The sequence below is a fragment of the Pseudorca crassidens genome, chromosome 9 (assembly GCF_039906515.1).
Source record: "Pseudorca crassidens isolate mPseCra1 chromosome 9, mPseCra1.hap1, whole genome shotgun sequence".
Classification (NCBI taxonomy): Eukaryota; Metazoa; Chordata; class Mammalia; order Artiodactyla; family Delphinidae; genus Pseudorca; species Pseudorca crassidens.
Window position 1 is genome coordinate 5,234,620 of NC_090304.1, and position 22,240 is coordinate 5,256,859.

General features: G+C 56.9%; 1 protein-coding gene across 8 annotated transcripts in view; it reads right to left on the reverse strand.

Annotated features, from left to right (window-relative positions):
• LRP5 (LDL receptor related protein 5) overlaps positions 1 to 19,076 on the reverse strand; it is a 107,580-nt gene extending 88,504 nt beyond the window's left edge. For 7 of the 8 annotated variants that reach the window (XM_067748017.1, XM_067748015.1, XM_067748013.1 and 4 more), the window contains exon 1: positions 18,878 to 19,076. In XM_067748017.1, the coding sequence (XP_067604118.1) occupies positions 18,878 to 18,959 (82 nt within the window). In that variant the 5' untranslated portion in view covers positions 18,960 to 19,076. The remainder of the gene's footprint in view (positions 1 to 18,877) is intronic. The other variant, XM_067748014.1, reaches the window with a different exon arrangement.
• Between the last annotated feature and the right edge of the window lie 3,164 nt (positions 19,077 to 22,240).

Consider the following 22,240-nt stretch of genomic DNA (forward strand, 5'->3'; position numbering starts at 1 on the left):
CCATTCCCCAGGCGGGAAAGCTCCACGTCCCCTCTAAGAGGGAACGGGTGAAAAGCACTGATCTGGCTAAAACGATGGGAACCAAGGAGAAACCTGTGCGGTCCCCCAAAGTGCAAGCGAACGAGCCTCCCCAGCTCCGAGCACAGAAAAGCTCCGTCCCTCCCCTCCAAGCGCAATAACAGAACCACACGCGGCTTGGCCCAGAATGAGGCTCGGAGACCTTAAAATGGCTGGAAATAGTCACTGCTGTACCATTAGTAGCATCTCAGCAAAATCACACCTCGGTGTCTCACGGAACTTTCGTAATTAAGGGAGAAGCAATACTAAAACTCCAAGCTCACTTTAATGTGGGAAGTTCCTCGAAGCCGAGGGCCCCCCGCCCCACACTTCCGTCCCTGCCCTCAGCTCCCGGGAGGCCCTCGCCACCTGTGCTGCTCTCACGGCAGGGGCAGCGGCCACGGCAGCCCTCGTGCAGCTACGGCGACCACAATTCCGGCCACAGAACCCCGTGTTGGATCCCAGGCGCTGTCTTGATGATGACCGATTGATTGAGTTGCTGCCATTCGCATACGAGTAACGAAGAAACGCCAGATTTCGCCCCAGATCTGTAGCAGATGTCGCCACGACGGGCAGACAACGGTAAACCATTCGGAAGGACAGCCTGCCTTTCCCCAACCAACGCTGCTCGGGTTATAAAGAGCTTTTATCGCGACCACAGCGGTGGGGGCGCTTGGAACAGACACAACTAGAACGTGGCTCCCGGGGCCGGGCGCACGGGTGAGGGCTGGGAAGGAGCTCGAGGACACTTCCGGAACACTGGAAGTCCTACGCTCGCCCCGGGCTGACAGGTGAGCTGTGGATTCACCAACCTGCTTTCCTAAGGTCTGTGCACATGGCTGGGTGCGGGACAAAGGCCACCCCCCACCCCCGTCCCAGCCCAGCCATGTGGTCTCACCCTGCTCCCCGCACTCAGCCCACACTTGCCCGGCTCCCAGTGCCTCCCCACCTGCCTCCCCACCCCACCCCACCCCCTTCCGCACGTTCCCCCCCACCGCCCCGACCCTCAGCCAGGCCCAGGCTCCCAACTCAGCTTGGAGACAATCCTCTCCCTTCCAGCTCGGTCACCCCCATTTCTGATGTTCCCCAGCCCCCATCCCAGTCTCTCTAATACATACATACACACACACACACACACGCACGCACGCACGCACGCACACGCGCGCACTCAACCTATAGGAAGGTGGTAATTAACCCAGAGGCCCCCGGCAAGCTTCCCGAGCAGGGTCCACATTTCAAAGGTCAGGGAAGCAGGGACCACATTTCAAAGGTCAGGGAAGCAGGTGAACAGGAAACGGTCGGGGGGCAGGTTTGGGGGGGCGGGGTGGAGCAGGAAAGAAGAACTCAGCTGCAAAAGATAAAAAGAAAATGAGGTCGTTTGTTTCCGACACCTTAGAGCACAAAGAACCTTAGGACGCGGGCCTCCCGGGCTTCAGGAAACAGGGAGATGGGCTGGGGGGCTGTCCCCTGCACGGGGGGCTATGGCCCTGACACGGGGCCACTCAGGCCCCAGGGCAGGCAGGAGGGCACACTGGCCATGCTGAGGACAGGACCGAACCTCCGTTCTGGGAAGAGCCTGGGCTTGGTAGCTACTGGAAGATCTGGGGGACAAAGGGTCAGAACCTGATCCAGGCCCAGTGCCTGCAGAGGGACCCCTGGGTGTCAGTCAGGGCAGCCAACCGCCCCCAAGGGCTACCCTGAGGGTCCCGACCCAGCTGACCTGGCCCGTTCCAGGAATGACCGTGTGGCCCTAATTCCCACCCAGCAAAGGGTCACCCCCAGCCCAGGGTCACCCCAGGGATGATATCAGATTGTCACCGAGCCTCCCACCTTGCAAGTGGTAACCACCAGCGCCCAGCCCCCAGCCCAACACCCACGGGGGACCACAGACTCAAGGGGGCCAGGCAGAGGAAGAAACGCCTGCTGTGTGGTCCCCACCCTCTACCTTTGCCCAACTTACCCTCATGACCCCCTGCTGAGGGAGGAGCTAGCTTATCTACCTTTTTTAGCAGATAAGGTGTCCAAAGCACAGGGGTCACCAAGGTCACATAGCAAGGCCACGCAGCATGCAATTGGCAGGGGTGGGGGTGGAGCCCCGATGCTGCGCCGGGCTTCTCCCTCCACCACCTCCCCTGCCCCAAAACCCTATGGACTCTAGACTAAATCTGTGTGAGGGGACAAAGCCCCAAAGCAACAACAAGTACCTCCAGGAACATTTATGTTCCTCACACAAAATCCCTCGATGAGAACGGCCGGGAGCTCACTCTGACCTTAAGACTCAAACAGGACGCTGGGTCATCCCACACGGTCCTCGGAGAGAGAGAGGGCCGCCATGCAGAGGTGACAGCTTGAAGAAGCCACCCCAAAGCGAGGGTGACCGTGAAAAGCAGTGCCGGCGATGCCGTGTGTCACTCTGGGCACAACCCAGCTCGCAGGACAGTCAGCGCCCTCCCTCCCCAACCTGTCAAGGCTGCCTAGGCAGAGGGGGACACAGGGGCACGTGACCACCAGTCTCAAGGCTCTGAGAAGTCCCGCAGTGAGAAACCTAGTTCACTTCCTAAGCCCCAGGACTCCCCAGATGTATCTGATCACAAGTAGTTTCTACCCTTGGCCCAGGGGATACGTTCTGAAAAACCTGGGGTCCTAGGATGTTGGTGATCTCAGCTCCGCACCCTCACTTTCCACCCCGCAGTTGCCTCCCCCGCCTTTCACGGACAAGGAGGCTGATGGCCACCGAGATCCGGGGCTCCCTGGGGGGGGCCTCACTCACCCCACACGTGCAGCTGCCACGAGGAGCCCCTCCGGCTGTGGCCGGTGGCTGCCAGCCTAGGTGGGGAGGCTTCCTCCATCTGGTTACGAGGAAATCGCTTACAACACACCACCCGGGACACAGACGACGACCCAACAGTCTCCAAGGCATCGGTCCACCCTCCACGACCAACGCAGCACAGAACCGGTGACCCAACTGACTGGGACCCCCAGGCCGAGTGTTCGCATCCGGCCCACAGGCCACCCAGAGCTGGTTCACAACTACTGTTTGGAGTCCAGTCCGAACACCAGTGAGGGGAGGACACATCCCACGCCAGGGCCAGTCAGCAGAGACAGATGGCCTTTCCCAAAACCGAGTCCATTACTGTAGCCCATTGGTGGTGGAAGCCGGGGTCTACGCAACACTGCACAGGGGAGATTTTCCTGCAAGGGAAAGCGCTTCTCCATGAAAGCCATTTCCCCCATAATTATGTTTTAATTGGGCAAATATATATATTCCCCTGCAGTGGCTGTGCAGGTGCAGATAGGGCTGGGGGGGCCGGAAGCAGAGGCCCAGGGGTCTGAGAGGGAAGGAAACAGGTGGTGAGGGCTCACCTCAGGCACCTCTGTCCCTCCCTCCCTCCCCTGCACCCACAAACACCCCGACACACCCCCCCACACATGCACTCACTCTGCAAGCCCTAATTCAGCAACGGCGGGATGTTACCCACTCAGTGATACCTAGGACAAGTTTTCAGGGAATATGACATTTGATTTATGTCTGCCCATGTGCATTCTCACTAATTAGAAGGTTCAGGGCAGAGCAGGAAAAATATGTATTTCAGAGTCCCAGTTTGACTTGCCAGAAACCAGCCCATTCCTAACATTCTTATTTTCGACAAAATATAGCATTCTGATTACATACCATTTCGGTTCCATGGCTCCTGGCCTGCCAGGCTCCCGGGAGCGGCCCAAGGCCACGGCAAAGATGGAGAGACAGGTCTTGGGATGGGGACTGACTCGGGCCCTGGAGGATGACAACGCCTGTCCATTCTGGCAGAAGGCAAGTCAGTGGCTTTCAGCCGAAGGCCCGAGGCCCCAACCTAAACAGGCCCCAGGTGGCACCCCAGGTTTGTACAGGAGGCGGGCCACCCCGGAGAGGGGTTCTCACGGCACTGCCCCCTCCAGGCCTGTTTCCTTGTCAGCGCCGAGGGCTCAGCGCCACGCTTGTTTAAACGCACTGTGGCTCGTCAGCCAATTCAAACAGCAATGAAGAGGTGGGCCCTGGAGCCTCAGTCTGCCCACTGCAGTCCCCGTATGACCCGGAGAGCTCCCCAGGCCCTCCTGGCCTCAGCTTCCTCACCTGTGTGATGGGGTCTGATGGCATCCCGCCCCCACAGAGGCCGGAAGGATTCAATGAGTCAATCGATGAACATCTCAGAACCTGCCTGGTGCACTGAGTTTCCAATAAATGTGAGCTATTTTGATCTATCACGTCTAGAGATGTCTATCTCGGGTGTTCTGAGGCAGGATGTATTGACCAAAAAATAAAGATTTTCGTTAAATGCAGGCCTCAAATACAGTGATCCATAGGGGTCGTTCTTAATGGAGACCAGCATCAGAACTGCCCTAAGTGCAAGCTTTCAGCGTCACTTAGCTGTCCCTGGGAGTCAAGCAAGCAGGAACTTCTAAGGGTACCGTGTGTGCGCACACGTGTGTGCGTGTGTGAGCGCGCACATGCCTCCGTGTGGTTCACAGCTCCCCCAAGGAGCACACACACACCCGTGTCTCCAGTAACGAAGCGAGAGGCCAAGCAGCGGAGGAGGGCCTGAAGCCCCTGGGCTCATGGTGACGCCCCACCTGGTTCTACCTGGCTCTCCAGCCAACTCTGCATCTGCACTGTGTCCTGGAGACCTGCCCTTGGCACAGGACTGGTATTGGATACAAGACAAAAAGAAGAGGAAAGGGGCCGGATCAACGCCTGGTAAGAGAGACAGTACCAAGTCCCAGGGTCCGCAAACGCGATGCAGACACAAGAATTTAGCGCGAAGGCCACGCGGTTAACTCAAGGACTGGGGACAAAGGTGCAGGCTCCTGTGCCTCTAAGTCCCAACCCTCAAATCCCCCCCCACAAGCAAGCAGACCGCCCGGCCTCCGGCAGTCAGCCAGGGCCTCTCACCAGGCTGGCACGGACTGGTCATTTCCACCGAGGTGGGGGAAGGTGGGATCGTCCCACCTCCCCCCATGCCCACTGGCAAGGAAGGCGGCGTGTTCCCCGTGTGGTTACAGAGACCTCATTGTTCTGCCCCGCAGAGAGGAAACTGGAGAGGTGAGCTCAGAATGCATTTTGGAATCAGCAGAAAAGAACATCTGGGAAAGGAAACACGCTTCAGAAACAAACATACCTTTGTACCAGCTTTTCTTTAAGTGTAGCAAAAAAATAATGATAATAAGGACGTGCCAAGTTGACCATCATTCACAAAATCTCCTTCTTTTGGGGCAAAATGGGGAGGCTCTGTTTTCCAATGATCTTCTGCTCCAGGAAAAAAGCCGCCACTTGGGTGCCAGGACCCAGAGACTCCCCCAGGAGCCAACAGGACCTCGGGCTCAGGACACCTAGTCCCACAGACAGAAGGGGACAGACAAAAACCATCAGATAAAAGAAAACTCAAACCTCTTGCCCCCGGCCCCAGCTGAAGCCGCTCAGGACGCTGACATTCTCTGAGGAGCTGTCAGTTTTCAATTCCACATATTTATGTGAGTTTGCGGGCTGCCTGTGAAGTCCAGCGCCGAGGACCAGCACACTGATTATTTCTGGAACCAAGCTGGGCATCAGGTCTGGAGGTTCATAAGAACGTGAAGAAGCCCACGATTAGGGTTTCGCGGGGCCCCAGCTGAGCTCGTGCAGCACGCTGGGGACCCTGCAGACAGGTAGGCAAAGACGGAGCAGGTTTCACCAAAGAGAAAACCTGGAGGACCCCCCTCCTCCCCTCCCCCAGCCCCTCGCTCAGTCCCTGGGCCTGGATGCCTCTCACTTCCCCACATCTGACCACAGCACGTGAGTCAGTCACACCCGATGTCACCTGGTCCTCATAGGAGGTGGGGCTGCCATCACCCCATTTTATGGACCAGGAGAGTGAGGCACAAGGTGACCAAAGTCACACTCAGCCAATCAACGACGAGAGATCAAAGCGCTCAGGTTCTCTCCACACTTGAAATCCGTTCGTTTTACCTCACGGGGCCATCGAATGACCCCAGAACTCTCTGCAAAAGGGCTAGACACCGGGGCAGCATCCAGACAGGGGGAGACCGCCCCCTGAGGCACTGCCGTGACCGTCCCAGGAGGATCGCGGCCCCTCGGCCTCTGTCTGGGTCCCCTCGTGTGTCCCAGGACAGCCCCTCTGTCCTCGGGCAGCACAGATGCGTGCTGCAGCCCGATGCTCCTTGCCCCTCCTTCTCAGGCAGAGGGAGCAGGGCCCAGAGAGCGGGACACTGCTCCGGAGGGCGAGCCCGAACAGGCTGGTGGGCCGACAGCGCCTCCTGCTCATCTCTGGGGCTCCCACCCCGGGTTCCCACCTGCCGGGGTGGGCAGGGAAGGCAATCGTTCCTGTGCACCCATCTGTAGCCACACAACAACCCAACAGCCCAAGTCCATGCTCCCTCCCCCCACCCCGGGAACCCTCCTCACAAGGACCACCTGGGCTCTGGGGGGGCCTCAGGGGTTCTAAGCGTGGAGCTACGTGTCTCCTGCGTGATGAAGCCTTGAGTCTGGGGGTGGAGGAAGGGGGCGCGTCCCATCACTGGGTCACTCCACAAACTCACGTTGCCCCTCAGCTTCATCAGTGACCACGGAGATGAGGCTGACCTCCCTGCCTCTAGAGCTGGTCGGAGGAGTGGAGCAATAGCCCTCCAGAAGGTAAACATTTCAGGGAGAGAGGCCTCCGTGCTTTCTCTCAAGGGAGACCGATCCAGAGGAAGACGGGGTCCAGGGGGCACCTCCGGGGAGCAGGCGCGGGAAGGAAGGCCCTTCACAGCCCTCACCGGTACAGTCACTGCTGGCCGGTGCCAGCCATGAGGATGGAGCCCCTGCCTGCCTGTGCTCATCCCGCTCCCAGGGGCCTGGTTCTGTGCCGGGCACACGGGCCAGAGGCAACAGCAGAGTCAGGAGAGCCGGGAGCCTCCCAGGTCAAGGAGGAGGCCGGTCCCACCTGAGCAGGTGCAGAGGGCAGGTACGGAGGGAGGGCGGGGGGCTCAGGGCCGCACAGGAGCAGCGGCTCCACCCTGAAGGTAAAGGGCGCTGAGAGGGGAGCCACAAGGAGTAGGGGCCTCAGTTTGAGGGTGAAGAGCCAGCACCTGGGCTGCCTCGTCCGCCTTCAGCGGGGAAGGTGACGGGGTAGGAAGCGGGGGCGGGCAGGCCAGCGATGCTGGGGGGCTGGGAGGAGGGGGATGCTGGCCAGCCGATGAGAGAGGAGACCCCGAGGGTCGGTCAGGCTGGCTCAGGCAAGAAGGAAGCAGGGTCTCCGACAACATCCTCTGAGGAGGGAGAGGCAGGGGTTGAGCTCCTGGCCGCACCCTCCTGGCCACGCCTCTAACAGAGCACAGGTTCCAGGAGAGACGCTGCCCTCAGATACCTGTACCTGCGGCCGCAGCCCCAGGGTTCCCGGCACCCACCCCACCAGGCTTCCAGCTCCAAAATAAATGCCGGATTGACCTCGGCAAGGAAGCAAGTCCAGGACTGGAGCCATCAGGCCACTCGGGGCAATGAACGCAACTCAACACTCACCTTCTCATCAGAGATGGACTGAGTGGGCCGAGCTGAGACGGTTCCCACCAAGCCACCTTTCAGCTGGAGTTGAACCTGATTCCAGAATCCCCTGAGGGCCCTTGCCCCAGAGAATAACAACTATGATTGCGTAGTAACCCTAATAGCTAATAACTACTGAGGGCCCACGGGCGCTGGCCTCACCTCTTTGCATCCTCAGGTGTGTCTATGTGGTGGCATTACGATTACCCCCCCACACACCCCAACAGGTGGGGAAACTGAGGCCAGAGGGGTAGCTCACTCGTTCGAGGCTGCAGAGCTGGGAGCGAGCCAGCAATGTGAACCGAACCAGAACAGGTGGGAGGGGCCTGCTGTGCCCTGGGATTCCAGGCCGGGGAGGCTGGGCGGGCAGCCCCCAGGGCCCCCAGGCTCGCGGCTGGGATTCCTCCAGCAGCTCCCTCAGCTGTTCACAGCAAACCGAAGGTGGGGGGGAACGACAGGGAAGCAGGCCGGGAGCTCAGTGTGTCCTCTGTCCAGGGGTGCCTGAGACAGCGGGTCTGCTCGGAGGCCAGCACTGGACACGGCTGCTGGAGGGGACAACACATCACGCCACGTGTGCCACGGTGGGGTGACCTTCCCGAGTGTCCACTAGGGACCAAGCTGGCCTTAGGTGCTACGGGTAGGCAGGGGCAGACGAGGCCCACCTGTCCTCTTCACATCTACGAAGAGTGGGCAGGGGACACTTGAACCAAATGTGTCCCTTGGTGTCCCTCACAGATCGGAACGCGTTCCTAACTGGGCACCCCCCCATCTGCGTCACCACCCTGCTCTGCTGACACCAGCCAGGGAAGTCCGGAAAAACCCTAACCCTGTCCAGTTCCCCACTGAAAATACAGCATCCCCTGAGATCCCAGCCATCCAGAGACCTTAAACCTTACTGCAGTGAGATCAGACTAGTGATTACACCCCCAGAGTTTCTGGAGAACTCTCTCTTCACAGGTCCAAAGTCCCTAACACGACCCTCTAGGCATCCAGGGCTGGGGGGCGGTGTGGGGGGTAGGGTCCCACCTTCAGCCACCGTCCATCCTGGCAGGGCGGGGCACTGGGTACCTAGACAAGAAGCTCCAGAAAGGCCGGTGATGTTAAGACACAGGAGGCCGGGGGAGAAAGGCTCGCCTGGCAGGTGCTCTGAGTGCATCTTCTGGGATCCTCGTGGGTGGAGCAGAGCAAGGGGGCTGCCTGAAGCCCAGGGCCCACCTTGCAGCCCGACCTTCCTGGATCCTGGAGCAGATCCCGCTTCATCCTCCAAATCAGTTATTCCCAGTCCGGGCCCACAGCCCAGGGGGCCACGCGGTGTGCTGGCCCCAAGAGGCACTTTCACGGCTGAAAAGCCAAATGGAAACTCCCCGGCGAGAGGCTGATGGAAACCTTGCAAGCCCCAGCAGCCCGGCTTGGTGATCGTGAGTGTCTGGGATCAATAAGGAGAAAAGGTTACTACTTCCCAAATGTACTTTCCTTGGAAGGATAAACTCCTTCCAAATAAAGGGGAAAGTTTTAAAAAGCTAGACCTGGTAGCCAAAAGGATGGAAACTGCTCTTCGGCTCTGGGCAATCCTCTGTACATCTTGAACCGTTCACTGCTCCAGTGCCTTCTGAAGGGAGGTGTGGGGCGGGCTGCCTCGAGGGCAGATCACCGCCTGCACCATGGTGACCAGGACCCTGCTCTCCCGGGCAGGGGCACACGCACGGGTCCCCTGGACCGCCCCCAGCCCCGCCCCGGCAGAGCTAGACAGCCAGCATCTCAGCCCTGTGAGCTGACACTCCACTCGGAGAGAACTCTGCCAACACTGACGACGCCGTGAAAGCCGGCACAGACCACCCCCCGGCGGCACCCAGAGCAAGCGGTCAGCAGTTTGTGGGTTCTGGGCAGCCTACGAGCTGCAGCAGGGAGCCAGGCAAGGACCCAGGCTGCGGTGGGCACGACCGGTGTAAGAGCCTCTTGAAAGGGAGGGCAGCAGTGGGAGGCCCACGGCGGCCGGGCTCGGGAGCCGCCCACCCACAATACAGCACGGGCCCCGGGAGTCAACCAGGGCTCAGTAAACTCATGCAGAGACCCGGGCAGTGACAACGCGACTGGAACAAGCTTCAGATGCTCAAGGGCGCGACCCTGAAGGGGCAACGTTCTCGTAAAAATAAATTTTTTTTTTTTGGATGCGCTGCGCGGCTTGCAGGATCTTAGTTCCCCGACCAGGGATCGAACCCGTGCCCCCTGCAGCGGAAGCACAGAGTCTTAACCACTGGACCGGCAGGGAAGTCCCAGGGCAATGCCCTCTTAATGCTTAAACTCCTGAAAGTTCATCAACAATATTGTCACTCAGCTACCTACTCTGTAGTTGTAACTCAAAAGCACAGAAACCTTTTTTAGCATAAAAATTCTTGTACCACTATTTCTACGTGTTTTGCATGACTGAAAATGTTCTCCAGTTTTTTGAAAGACGATAAAAATGACAGGTGAAGGATGCAGGCGCCAGGCCCCACTGTCACGTCTCAGTCCGGGCTGCGGAAGGTGGGGAGGCGTCACGTGGACACAGGACATCGCAGTCCAGTGCGTTTAGGATGCACTGGGTTTCCTGAAGGAGAATAAAGGCCAGCTTTATTTGCTGCAGGCCATCTTAGAATCCAGACCTCAGAAATATGGGCTCTAGAGGGGGGAGGGGGGTCCCACACTTGGCCCCAGAAGCCTTTTGTCATGTAGCAGGACAGTTGTTTCACAATCTGGGAAACAAAGCCAGGCTGGAGTTTGGGATGCAGGCGGGAGCTCGCAACGCTGTAGATTCAGGGGCCGGAGGAAGTAAGGATGGGAACTATCCGCTCCCTGGACAGACAAGGCCTCGGGAATCCTCAGGGCAGCTACGCTGAGCGTCCACTACACACCAGACACCAGGCCAGAGGCAGAAGGACGAAGATGAAGACTATCTGTCCTCCAGGCCCTCTCAGGCTGGGTGGACCATGAAAGGTTCTGGACTCCAAGGAGATGGATCTGCCTGGAAAAGTGCTCACCCCGGACAGCAGAGGCACATCCTCAGTGGCAGCATGGAATACTGGGCCAAAAAGTTCCAACTCTGGACACCACGAAACCAGTGTAGTGTTTCTTAGAAAGGGAAGGATATGATGAAACTAGTTTTAGAAAAATTAATCTGGCCAGAGTGAAAGATAAACGGGCAAGGGGAAGGTTCTAGAAAGCAGAGACCAACTAGAAGTTGATGTAATCCTCCACCTGGAATCTAGTCCTCCATGGGGTAACTGTGGAGGCCCCAGGGGGAAGCCTCACAGCCGGGGGGTCTGGGTGCGGGAGGGAACGGAGACAGGCCTGAATCTGGACAGCAGAGGACGGACGGTCATCAGAGTGCTCCCCGCTTCCGGCCTGAGTAAAGAGGAATCCAGCGGGGCTAAGACGGACGCCTGCCGCACCCCGGTTCCCCGCATTCAGTCTCCTTCGGGGAACCAAGCTCACTCTGGGGAAAGTTCAGAGAAACGGCCTCCCCCACAAAGGCCAGCTGGAGAACACACCTTGACCTACAACCGGCTTGCGGGGAGGACATCCCCTCAGCTCCCATCGTGGACAACGCCTGCTCCTTCCAGGGCGGAGTCCCAGGTGGCAGCTGTCCGCGCGCGGCAAGTCTGGAAAGCACCCAGGCCCCCGGGGCTCAAGTTCCGGGCTGGGGCCATGCACTCAGGTGACCTTTAATGCCCACTGAGCAATTTCCTGAGAGTTTTGGGGACCTACCTAGGCAGGTACCGCCTCCCCATCTGGGTTAATAGAGGGTACAGCCCAGGGAAGAAATTATTAAAGTTGCTCACACTTTGCTCTGGAATGAACGAGGGGAGGGGAGCCATCATTCACGCAGTAATTATATTTGCCTCTGGGCAAGCGCTGGGATTAGCTGCACTAGAGCCTGTTTCCTGAGCAGATGCTGGCGTGAGCCAGGGAGCAGGCGCGTCCCAGGCAATCCAGCGTACACACCGCCTCTGAAGCACACGCCACATGCCAGGAGGCACCCAAAATGCGAAGGCCAGCTCCGCGGCAGCCACAGGTGGATTTCCTTCACGGAGACCAGCCTGCCTGGTCAGAGGCCACTTCTGAAGTCCAGCCCTCCGACACCTGTTGAATGTCACCGTTTACTGTCCCCGGATCAAAGGACAGAACCTCACAGGCTGACTCTGAAGTTTATCCCCAAAGAATAAATGCACAAGAAGAGTCAACACAGTTTTTCGAGAAGAGCGACGAAGGGGTAATTGCACAGTCGACCTCAAAATATACTATGATGCTATGGAAATTAACACAGCAGCAGGCTGGTACAGAAAGACAGCCACAGGTCAAGAGAGCAGGACAGAAGGTTCCAGAATAAGGAGCCAAGCACCTGCGGACACTGCAAGTTAAAGAGTGGTATTTTAAATGAATGAGGACAGGACAGGCCATGCCATCAACTCCCTATCCACTTACAGGGGGGACAGTTCAGATCCCTACCTCATACCATGTTCCTCCTCCCAACCGAAAAAACAGAATGATGTCTGAATATAAAACAACAAAATAATAACAGTCTTGGAAGAAAATAAAGGAAGATGTATTTATAGTCTCGGGGTAGAGAAACAAGGCATGGAACCCAGAACCCATAAGAGAAAAGACTTGAGTTTTGTTACATGAAACTTTCTAATGTCTTCGTCATAATAAACCACCAGAAACAAGGATGAAGGACTAGCTACAGATCAGAAGAAAAATCTGGAAGAAATATAATAAAGAATGAATGTCCACACCAAATAAAAAGTTCCTACAAATCAATAAGAAAAGGATAAGCAACTCAACAGGAAAATGGGCCAAGGATAAGAGTAGGCAATTTGCACATAAGCCAGTAATGAAGGGAAGTGCAAACCAAATGTGTTATAATTTTTAACCAAATTGATTTTTAAAAATAGAATCTGGTGATTCCCAGCACCGAAAGGAGAAGGAAAAGTATGTACCCTCAGAGATGCCTGGTAGGGTATAAATTGGTGCAGCCTTTTTGGAGGAATTTGTCAGTATCTTTAAAATTGTATAAATGGGACTTCCCTGGTGGCGCAGTAGTTAAGAATCCGTCTGCCAATGCAGAGGACACGGGTTTGAGCCGTGGTCCAGGAAGATCCCACATGCCGCGGAGCAACTAAGCCCGTGAGCCACAACTACTGAGCCCACATGCCACAACTACTGAAGCCCATGCGCCTAGAGCCCGTGCTCCGCAACAAGAGAAGCCACCGCAGTGAGAAGCCCACGCACCACAACGAAGAGTAGGCCCCGCTCGCCGCAACTAGAGAAAGCCCACACGCAGCAACGAAGACCCAACACAGCCAAAAAACAAACAAATAAACAAAAGAGCACATGATCTTAACTCATTTAAAAAAATATTGTATAAATGCACATACTCTTTGACAAGGAAGGTATCCTACAAAAATGCTTGTATGCACGTGCACAGATGCATATGCAACGTTATTCACTGTGTCACGCCCTGTAATAGCAATAAAGCCTGGAAAAACTTAAGTGCTCCGCAAGCGGGTAAAAGCCATGAAATACGGTGTGCCCGTACTACAAAATACTACTTAGCTTTTAAAAATACGAGTACACGTTCAAAACAAAAATAACACGCTAAACTACGTGCTGAAGGTGCGGTCATCTCTGACCAGGACACTGGTCTTCCCAGAAAGAGGTACCACGCAGTTAAGGGTCTAAGCTGTTTATAGGTATTCATGTAGGTCTTGCATTTTAAAATACACATATTTGTAAAAGAAAGTGGCCAACAAGCACGTGTGAAGATGCTCAACATCATAAGCCACCAGGAAACTGCAAGTCAAAACCACAGTGCGGCACCACTTCACACCTGCTAGGCTGGTGAGGACCGAACAGAGGGAAGATAACCAGCGCTGGCCAGGATGGGGAGAACCTGGAACCCTTGTGTGTTGCTGACGGGGATGTAAAATGGTGCAGCTGCTATGGAAGACAGTTTCACGTTCCTCAAAAATTAAACACAGAATGGCCGTGTGATCCAGCAATTTCACTTTTCTGGGTATATCCCCCGAAAGTGAAAGCAGGGACTCATACAGATGCCTGCACACCCGTGTTCACGGTGGCATTTCACAATAGCCAAAGGTGGAAACAACCCACGTGTTCAGCAACAGGTGAATGGATAAACAAAGTATTAAAATAAGCCACACACGAAAGGATAAACATCATGTGAGTCCACAAATATGAGATACCTAGAAAAGGCAAATCCACAGACACAGAAGAGAAGAACAGAGGTTACCAGCGGCTGGGGGTAGAGTGAGAACTGGGGAGTGACTGCTTAATGGATACGGTTTCTGTTTGGGGTGCTAAAAATTTTGTTTGGAAACAGATGGTGGTGACAGTCACACAACATTGTGACTGTAATCAATGCCGCTCTTAAATTGTATACTTAAGGGTGGGAAAAAGCAGGCCGGGATGGCAGAGCTGGGGCCTGCCACAGCCTCAGGAGGCCACACTCCAGACCTGAGAGTGCAGGGTCCCAGAGGGGTAAGGGTGGAGCCGGCTGGGCCTTCGGGGAAGCCACACGGCCCAGGCCCAGCAGAGAAAGGGCAGTGGGGCCCGGGGGTGGGCAGATGAGGCACCTCCTGGCTTCAGTTTAACCACTAGAAAAACTACATGCAGGCAAACTGAAAGCACTGAAAAAAATCTACATTGAATCAAATACCAACCAAGAAAATAAGAAAATACCCAGCAAGTACAGTATCTCCCAGCCCTGCAAAAGGGCTCACAGGCGATGTCACCAGGACAACTTCCCAAGGTCCTGGGCAAAAGAGATCCTGAGTCAGGGGGACAGAGGACAGCGGACATGTGACCCTGGGCACAGATACGATCAGACCCTGAGGTTCCAGCCCCAGGCAGCTGCCACCACTGCTGGAGCCTGAGGTCAACACGCCCACAACACCCCTCCCCTCTCCCAGTCCCCCACTGGAAGATGGTGTCTGGGACTCTGACCCTTGGACTCTTTTAAAAGGAAACGGCCGCCTAGGGCAGGACTCCCCCTGCCACCACGTCCTTCCCATGATGGCCCGCCTCAGCTTCCTCCTCACTGAACCCCAGCCAGCACCCTGCAAGGTACACGCCATCGTCCCCATTTTGTGGATGAGGAAACTGAGGCCAAGAGTTAGCAGACCACCACTTCCTGAGCTGAAGAGAAAGCAGAGAGCAGCCCGCAGCGGCGGGTGGGCCCAGGGGGCCGGCTCTTTGTGCCTCTGCCGCCCACAGCTGTCAGCAGCGCTTGGAACCACTCTGTCACCAGGATGCCTGCAGAGCAGAGAGGTCACTGCTTCCTGCACAAATGTGTCCCAGGCCCAGCAGGGGAAGGGGCTGCACGTTGGCCCCCTGCTTCCGTCAGAGGCTCCCCATTCTGAGAGCGTGGTAAGTGACCAGCCCAGAGGCCTCCTAAACCGCAGATGTCCAGTTCCTCCCAGGGCTTCTGTAATTATGAACATGGCATTAAGTCCACCTCCCAGCGCCCCTCCCCTGCCAGAGGCCAGCCCTGGGCCCTTAGCTTGTCCCCTGGCCCGGCTCTCCCAGCTCTGAAGCTAATTTGCTCACGTCCCCGGCCCAGCTTTAAACAGCCTCCACTGTCCAAACCCCGCAAGGACAACCGGCTCCCATCCCGTGCCCACTGGGAGAAGTACTCAAGCAAGGTCAACCCATCAGCAGGTGGACGGATGAGCAAATGTGCTCTCTCCACGTGACGGAAGGCTGTTCAGCCGTGAAAGGAGCGGAGCAGTGACAAGTGCTACAGCGTGGACGCACCTCGAAAGCATCCCGCTCAATAAGCCAGACGCAGAAGGCAGCACAGCCTATGATTCCCTGTACACGAAGCGTCCGGAACACGCGAGTCCACAGAGACCCCGATTCGTGGGATCGGCGGATGGGAAGTCGTTGAAGTTATGGTTTAATGGGTACAGGGTTTTACTCTGGGGTGATGGAAATGTTTTTATCTTGACAGAAGGGGAACTTTCACAGCGTTGTGAACGTACTCCATGCCACTGAATGGTATACTTTAAAATGGTTAATTTTATGTTACGTGATTTTCACCTCAATTTAAAAAAAAAAAAATCAATTCAACACGTTTCCCCTGCGTTTCCTATCCCCCTCCTCCAACTAAAGTCTCCGGAAGCTTCCATCGCTCTCTGGACCATGTCCAGACTCTGCAGCGCGATCCGGCCTCTTTCAGCAGAGACCCGCCAGTTCTCGAGGACAGGGCTCTGGGACTGAGCCCACCTCTCCCAGAGCTGCACAGTCAGCTTCTGTTTGCCTTTCCGTCAACCGGACACCCCGACAGCGAAGGCCCGGGCCTCCTCTGCCATTCCGTCCCATCCTCTCCCCAGGGCTTCACCAGGCACCAAGAGTAGCAGCAACAATAATAAGACCTGATACAGGCACGCGTCAACTCACTGAACTATTGGGAGGAAGTATTGTTATACCCATTTTACAGAAGAGAAAACTAGGGTACACAAAGGTGGAGTCAGCTGCCCAAGCTCCCCCGACAAGCGAGGCTCTGCCCACACTGTTAACCACCACAAGAACCCTCACCCAGTGCTGCAGCGATAAACAAGTCAGACAGCGGGCTAGAGGTCCAAGGTCCCACACAGTAGAAAAATCCGGACTGTGTGATAATAGCTTCTAGACCTTCCAGGCAGAAAGATCAAGGACCCCATTACACAACAGGCACTGCAGCTCTGCCACCACCGGTTCCTCACCCGGGCCAGGAATGGTGCTAAGGGCTTCCCAGGCAGCATTTAACGTTCCGGACCATGTTGGCTGGGGGGTGGGGGGACCAGGTGAGGACACAGAATACAAAGAAGCTAAGTAAGGTGTCCCAAGTCAAACAGGTACTGAGCCTCTCGACCCAAGTGATCTGACCCCAAAGCCCCCGCCCTCGGCCCTGGCAAGCCCAAGCTGTAGGGCAGGAAGGCACGCTGAGTCCTCACCTAACTGCACACACCCCCATCCCGTGTGCAAATTCTGCTAACTGCCTGAGCGGTGACACAGTGCAGCTGAAATTAAACGGGTTCCAAATATGACGGGATCTCCACAGCAAATGCTGGATCATGTGGGTACACTGGGTAAATTCTTGGAACTGAACGGGAGGGTTCAAGGCACGTGGGCCCTGCTTCGGGAAGCAGAGGGTCCTTTAGGGGAACTCTCAGCGGACTCTCCGCAGCAATTAGTTAACTCAGTACCCACCTGCCGGGCCCTCCCCGTGGGCCAGGCAGTAAGCATCTGCAGTAACCACCCAGGGGGCAGTCCTGGAGCAAGTTCTGTGCGGCTAAAAGGGAGAGGCCTGAGCCGTGGGGCTGGGGCAGGCCATTCCCAGCACCGGGACCACTAGAACAAAGGCATTTCCGTGGGCTCACCGCTTCAAATGGCAACAGGAAGCAATCAGGAAAAATAATTAGCTACCAACTTACTGGCTCCACTCCGGACTGTGGCATAAATCTAACACAGAGATCAGGGACATGACATGTCAAGAACAGTCAAAAGAGTTCTGCAGCAAGATCCCTCCTTTTCGTCCCATTTCAGGACCAGATTTCCACATCAGCCGGTGCTCTAAAAACCTCGCGTCGACATGCTTTCTAACGTTAAAATAATCGAGTCTGTTTCTGCCTCCTGCACAACTGAACTCCACAGATGTGATTCCTTCTCCCTGGGGGCTCGAACCGCAGGACAGGCACTGGAGCCCAGCAACATCACCCCAAAGGTCCAGGAAATCCAAGACTGCAACACAGTGAACAGCAACGCAGCCGGCTGAGAAACCCCACCTTTAAAACAAACATCTTCCCAAAAAAAACCCTTTTGCCTCCGTGATCCAGGCATTTCCGGAAAGAGAAGGAGCAGGGTTGGCCTGAACTACCCAGATACTGTCATTGTTTTGTCGTCACCTTGTTTTGCTCGTATCAGACAGGGCCAATAATGTAAACACGCTCCCGAGACACAGGCAAATTTGGGGTGAAACCGTCAAGAGTCTCCGGGCTTGGGCTGGGAGGGGAGAGGGCTTGAGGAAACTACCCCCTCTCCGCTCCCCAAACCTCAATGGAGGGGCCGCAGCGCTGGGAATGTGACCACAGAGCCAGGCCAGGACACCTCCCTGCAGTGTCCACACTGGAAATATTCAGGGAGACAGCTGTTTGCCTTAAAGAGGCCCAGACAAAGGGACCGGAGCCGCCCCCCACCCACCCGCAACTGCCCGCAGCAGAACAGCAGCCTGGAGAGCACAGGACTCGCACTCCCGTGTCCACTTGGCCAGCCACACTCCAGAAAAACAAAACACTCACGTCGGAAGAGAATGATTTAGGTAGCGAGAGGCTTGCTTCAAAAACCACATGGCAATCTCCAAATTAAAAGAACATGTGTAGCTTTTCACAAGGCGCTTCGTTTCCTGAGTCCTCCTGACCTCAACTCCACCCCTTGGGACACACCAAAAGTTGGAGAGAAAGGTCTCCAGTCCCCGATCTCCCAAAGGTTGGGTGTCCAGCTGAGGCCCCACGCCGCGCGCTGGGACCACGTCACCCCGAGGCGGCCCCACGCAGCCGGCGCCCGGGGTGGACACCGGCCGGGTGTCACTGTTTGGGGCCCCAGCGGCCAGACGGGTCGTCCGGGCACCTGGCAGGTGTCAGTCCGTTTGGAAACCGACAGCAACTCAGGTGAAAGGGGTAGCGCCACAGGCCAGGCCGCCCGGCGCCCGGTTCAGAACTTTCTCTGCAATTTAAATCAGTTCCCGGAGCTCGCAGGCCGGCCGCGCGGCCATCGGAAACAGGGTCGGGAAGGAGTTCCCGACACAGGGCGGCAAGGCCTGCCTCCGGGCCGAAAGTCCCCGCTCCGTGCGTGCCCGCGGGCCGGGGTCCCCCCCGGTCCCCGCACGGCCTCGGCCGGCGGGCTTCGGGCGGGCGCACTTCCGAGCGCGCCCCGGGGGCCGCGCAGGTGAGGACCCGCCCGCGCCGCACCTGGCGGGGTCGACGCCGCCCGCGCGCCCTCCTCGCCGGCCAGGGACGCGGGACTGGACCCGGCTTCCCCGGGAGGGGCTCGGGCGGGCTAGACAAAGGGCCCGCGCGCAGCCCCCGGGCAGCGGGCGCGGCAGGGGGGCGGCGGGGACCCGCGGCGCGCGCCCCAACTCGCCCCCAACTTCCAAAGTCGCTTCCGAGGCGGCGCCGCGCACTTGGCCGCGGGGCGGCCGAGCCATTGTCCCTCCGGCCCGCGCCCACCTACCCGCGGCGGGGGCCAGGCTGCAGCAGAGCGCGAGCAGCAGCAGCAGCGGCGGCGGCCGAGGCCGGGGCGGCGCCGCCTCCATGTTGTCCGGAGCCGGACGGGCCCGCGCCGCGCTCACTCGGGCTCCATGGCGCGGCGGCCGCGGCTCCTCGCGCGGCTCCGGGCGCCTGCCGCCTCCCCCCTCGGGCGCCGCGGACCAGGACGACGGGGGAGGAGGCAGGAGGCGCGGGAGCGGAAGCCGCTCCGCGTCTCCGCCCCCCGCCGCCGCCGCCGCCGCCGCCGCCGCCCTCCCGCGCCCCACGCGCCGGCCGCGCCCTCCAGCGGGCGCCCCCCGGAGCCGGCCCGCGGCGAGGCGGCCGCCGCACGAGGTCCCCGCGGCTCTGCCTGGGGCCCCGGCCCCCTGGGGCCGGCCGCCGGGGCTCCGCGGGGGCGCGGGGTCGGGCGCCGGGTTTGCACCCCGTGGGGCCCAGGGGCCGATCAAGTCCCGGAAGCAGGTGTGTTACCTGTAGAGCTGCCGGGACCGGGCTTGACCGTTGGGGAAACTAAGGCACGGGGGCGGAGCGTGCGAAGGGGGTTGCTCGAGAGCACACAGTGAGGCAGTTTCTGGGCTGGAAGCCAGGGGCCCCGAGCCAGGTGCGTGCGCTTTTCAGCGACCGCAGCCACCCCGGCCGGGGTCCAGTCGGGGGCGGCCCTGCGACACCTGTTCACACTGGGGAGGGCGACCGCGAGTCGGTGCAGGGCAGGGACAGAGGCGGGTGATGGAGTCAGGTGGGGGCTGCACGGGCTGGGAAGTGGGGTGGGACGGGGTGGGGGGTTGAGGTTTTATTTTTAAACTAAATGTGTACCCTAGACGTTAATTATGGTACTCGAAGGCCGAGCGGTAGACACGTTGTTCTTCCAAATATGCTTGTAGGCGGCCTCTAGGATGGCAGACCTCACCTTTGATCATTCAACAAGCCCGGCCACCCCCGACCCATCCCCCCCCTCCGCCGTGCCCACCTAAGCATCAAGTTCAGCCACTGAACCCTCAGAGCACGGGAAGGCCTGGGAAGGGGCAGCACAAGCTCTGGAACCCATAGGCCCAAGTTCAAACTTTGCTTCTGTGGCTTCCTAGAACTAGGTGTGCCCTTGGGTAGGTCCAAATATAACCTCTCTGGGCAGACTTTCCTCCCTTATAGAACAGTGAGAACAGTGCTTACCTTGCAGGTGCTGAGACAACTATAGGCAACTCACATGAATAAGCCGGTACTACATGGGTGCAGGCATTCTTCACGTGTTCATGACGACTTTACAAAGCAAGTGGTCAGGCAGAATGTTTCTGGCCCATGGCGTTTATATTGTAGGGAAGGAGACAAGCAAAAACAAAAAGAAGATAGATAAATTTAAAACCAAAACAAACAAACCAAAACACCATTAACAGACCAAGGAAGGCCCCAAAACATGAAGCGTGTTGCGCTGCAATGTCTGGGGAAATTCTTACTTAGAGAGGTAGGGACGTTTGAGCTACCACCAAGGAGTGGCATGGGCAGATGGAGTAGTCAGAGAAGCCAGCTGGGGCCGCTGCGTATCAGACCTGGAAAAGGAGTCAAGAATTTATCCCAAGTCAGTGGGAAGCCATTTAGGGGTTCCTGGAGCAAAATCCTTTCCGATTCCTTTCTCACACCCGATGCCCAACAGCAGCTGCACATCCTATTGGCTCTACCTTCAAAACAGAGGCAGACTCTTAACACTTCTTATACCTCCAATATCACCACCCCGGTTTGGGCCACATCTCACCCCAGTGGGTCTCCCACTTCCAGCTTTGACCTCCTTCAACCTAAACTCACAGCAGCCAGTGAGTCTGTCAAAACAAGTCAGCTCACATCCCTACTCTGCTCAAGAACCTGCTATGGCTCCCATACCAGTTAGAATATAAGCCAAAAGGCGTTATGGCACCTACAGGGCCTGATCTGGCTACATCTCTCCCTTTGTCTCCCCAACCTCCTTATGCACTCTTCTTCCTCTCCCTCACCCGGCTCTGGCCACGGTGGCCTTCTTGCTGGTCCTTATGCACACAGCACACACTGCTGCCCCAGGGCCTTTGCACTTGCTGGTCTCTGTGCTGGAACTCTTTTACCACAGTTACCCACATGGTTTACTCCGTCACATCTTCAGCTCCCCAGCCAGACCTTCCCTGACCCGCTTTGGAGATTGCAAACCACACCCCCTCCACCGCCCATCCTCACCAGCACTTCCTGCCCCATTTCTCTGCTTCACTTTTCTCCTTTGCACTGACCAACATCTGACATACTAGTGTTTACTTATCTTTCTTCCTTCCACAAGAACAAACTTTCACTTGTTTTGTTCCACGTGTATCCCCCAAGCCTATACCAGGGCCTGGCACATAGTAGGTGCTCAATAAATGTTTGTTGAATGACCGAGTGAACTGGAAAGTCCCAATTTATGTTTATGTAAGGAGCACTCTGGCTTCTGAGTGGGGACAGGACTGTCAGGAGGGAAGAGAGGATGCTGGAGACTGGTCAGCAGGTGGATACCATGGTAGCACCCAGGAGAGATGGCAGCTTGGATGGGTAGCGATGGGGGGATCGTGAATGGCAAGAAGGCACTGGATTCAGGATGCTTTAGGAAGAGCTCATGGGACTCGCTAAGGGCACTGGCTGTGGGGATGAGGGGAAGGGGGCCCAGGGTGGCCCACCATAGGGGCTCTGCTAGGGGACATTTATTACAACAGCTGGTCCAAAGTTCAAGTCAAGTTTCTAAATCTGAGAAAGGATGTGGAGAAGATGAAGACCCTGTGCTCAGTTATGCAAATGATTAAAAGGAAAGTGAACCAAGAATATAAACTGACAGACATTGAGATTCTTCTTTTTTTCAAATTTGGAACATTTTTATTGTACGTAGTCACTAGTTCTATTACACCCCAGTTAATTTCAGAAAGAAGTAACTACCCTTGGATTTACATTTTTTTAATCTTTTAAAAATATTTTACATTTGTACAATTTTTCAAGGTTACTTTCCATTTACAGTTATTACATGGGATTCTTTTTTTTTTTTTTTTTGTGGTATGTGGGCCTCTCACTGTTGTGGCCTCTCCCATTGCGGAGCACAGGCTCTGGACACGCAGGCTCAGCAGCCATGGCTCACAGGCTCAGCCGCTCCGCGGCATGTGGGATCCTTCCAGGCCGGGGCACGAACCCGTGTCCCCTGCATCGGCAGGCCGACTCTCAACCACTGCACCACCAGGGAAGCCCACCATGGGATTCTTTATTCTCAAAGAGGGAGATAGAAAGCTTGAGTCTCAGAATGGGAGAATTCAGTAAATACGGACGAGGCCATTTAAGTCAGGGAATGGCAGGGCTGGCA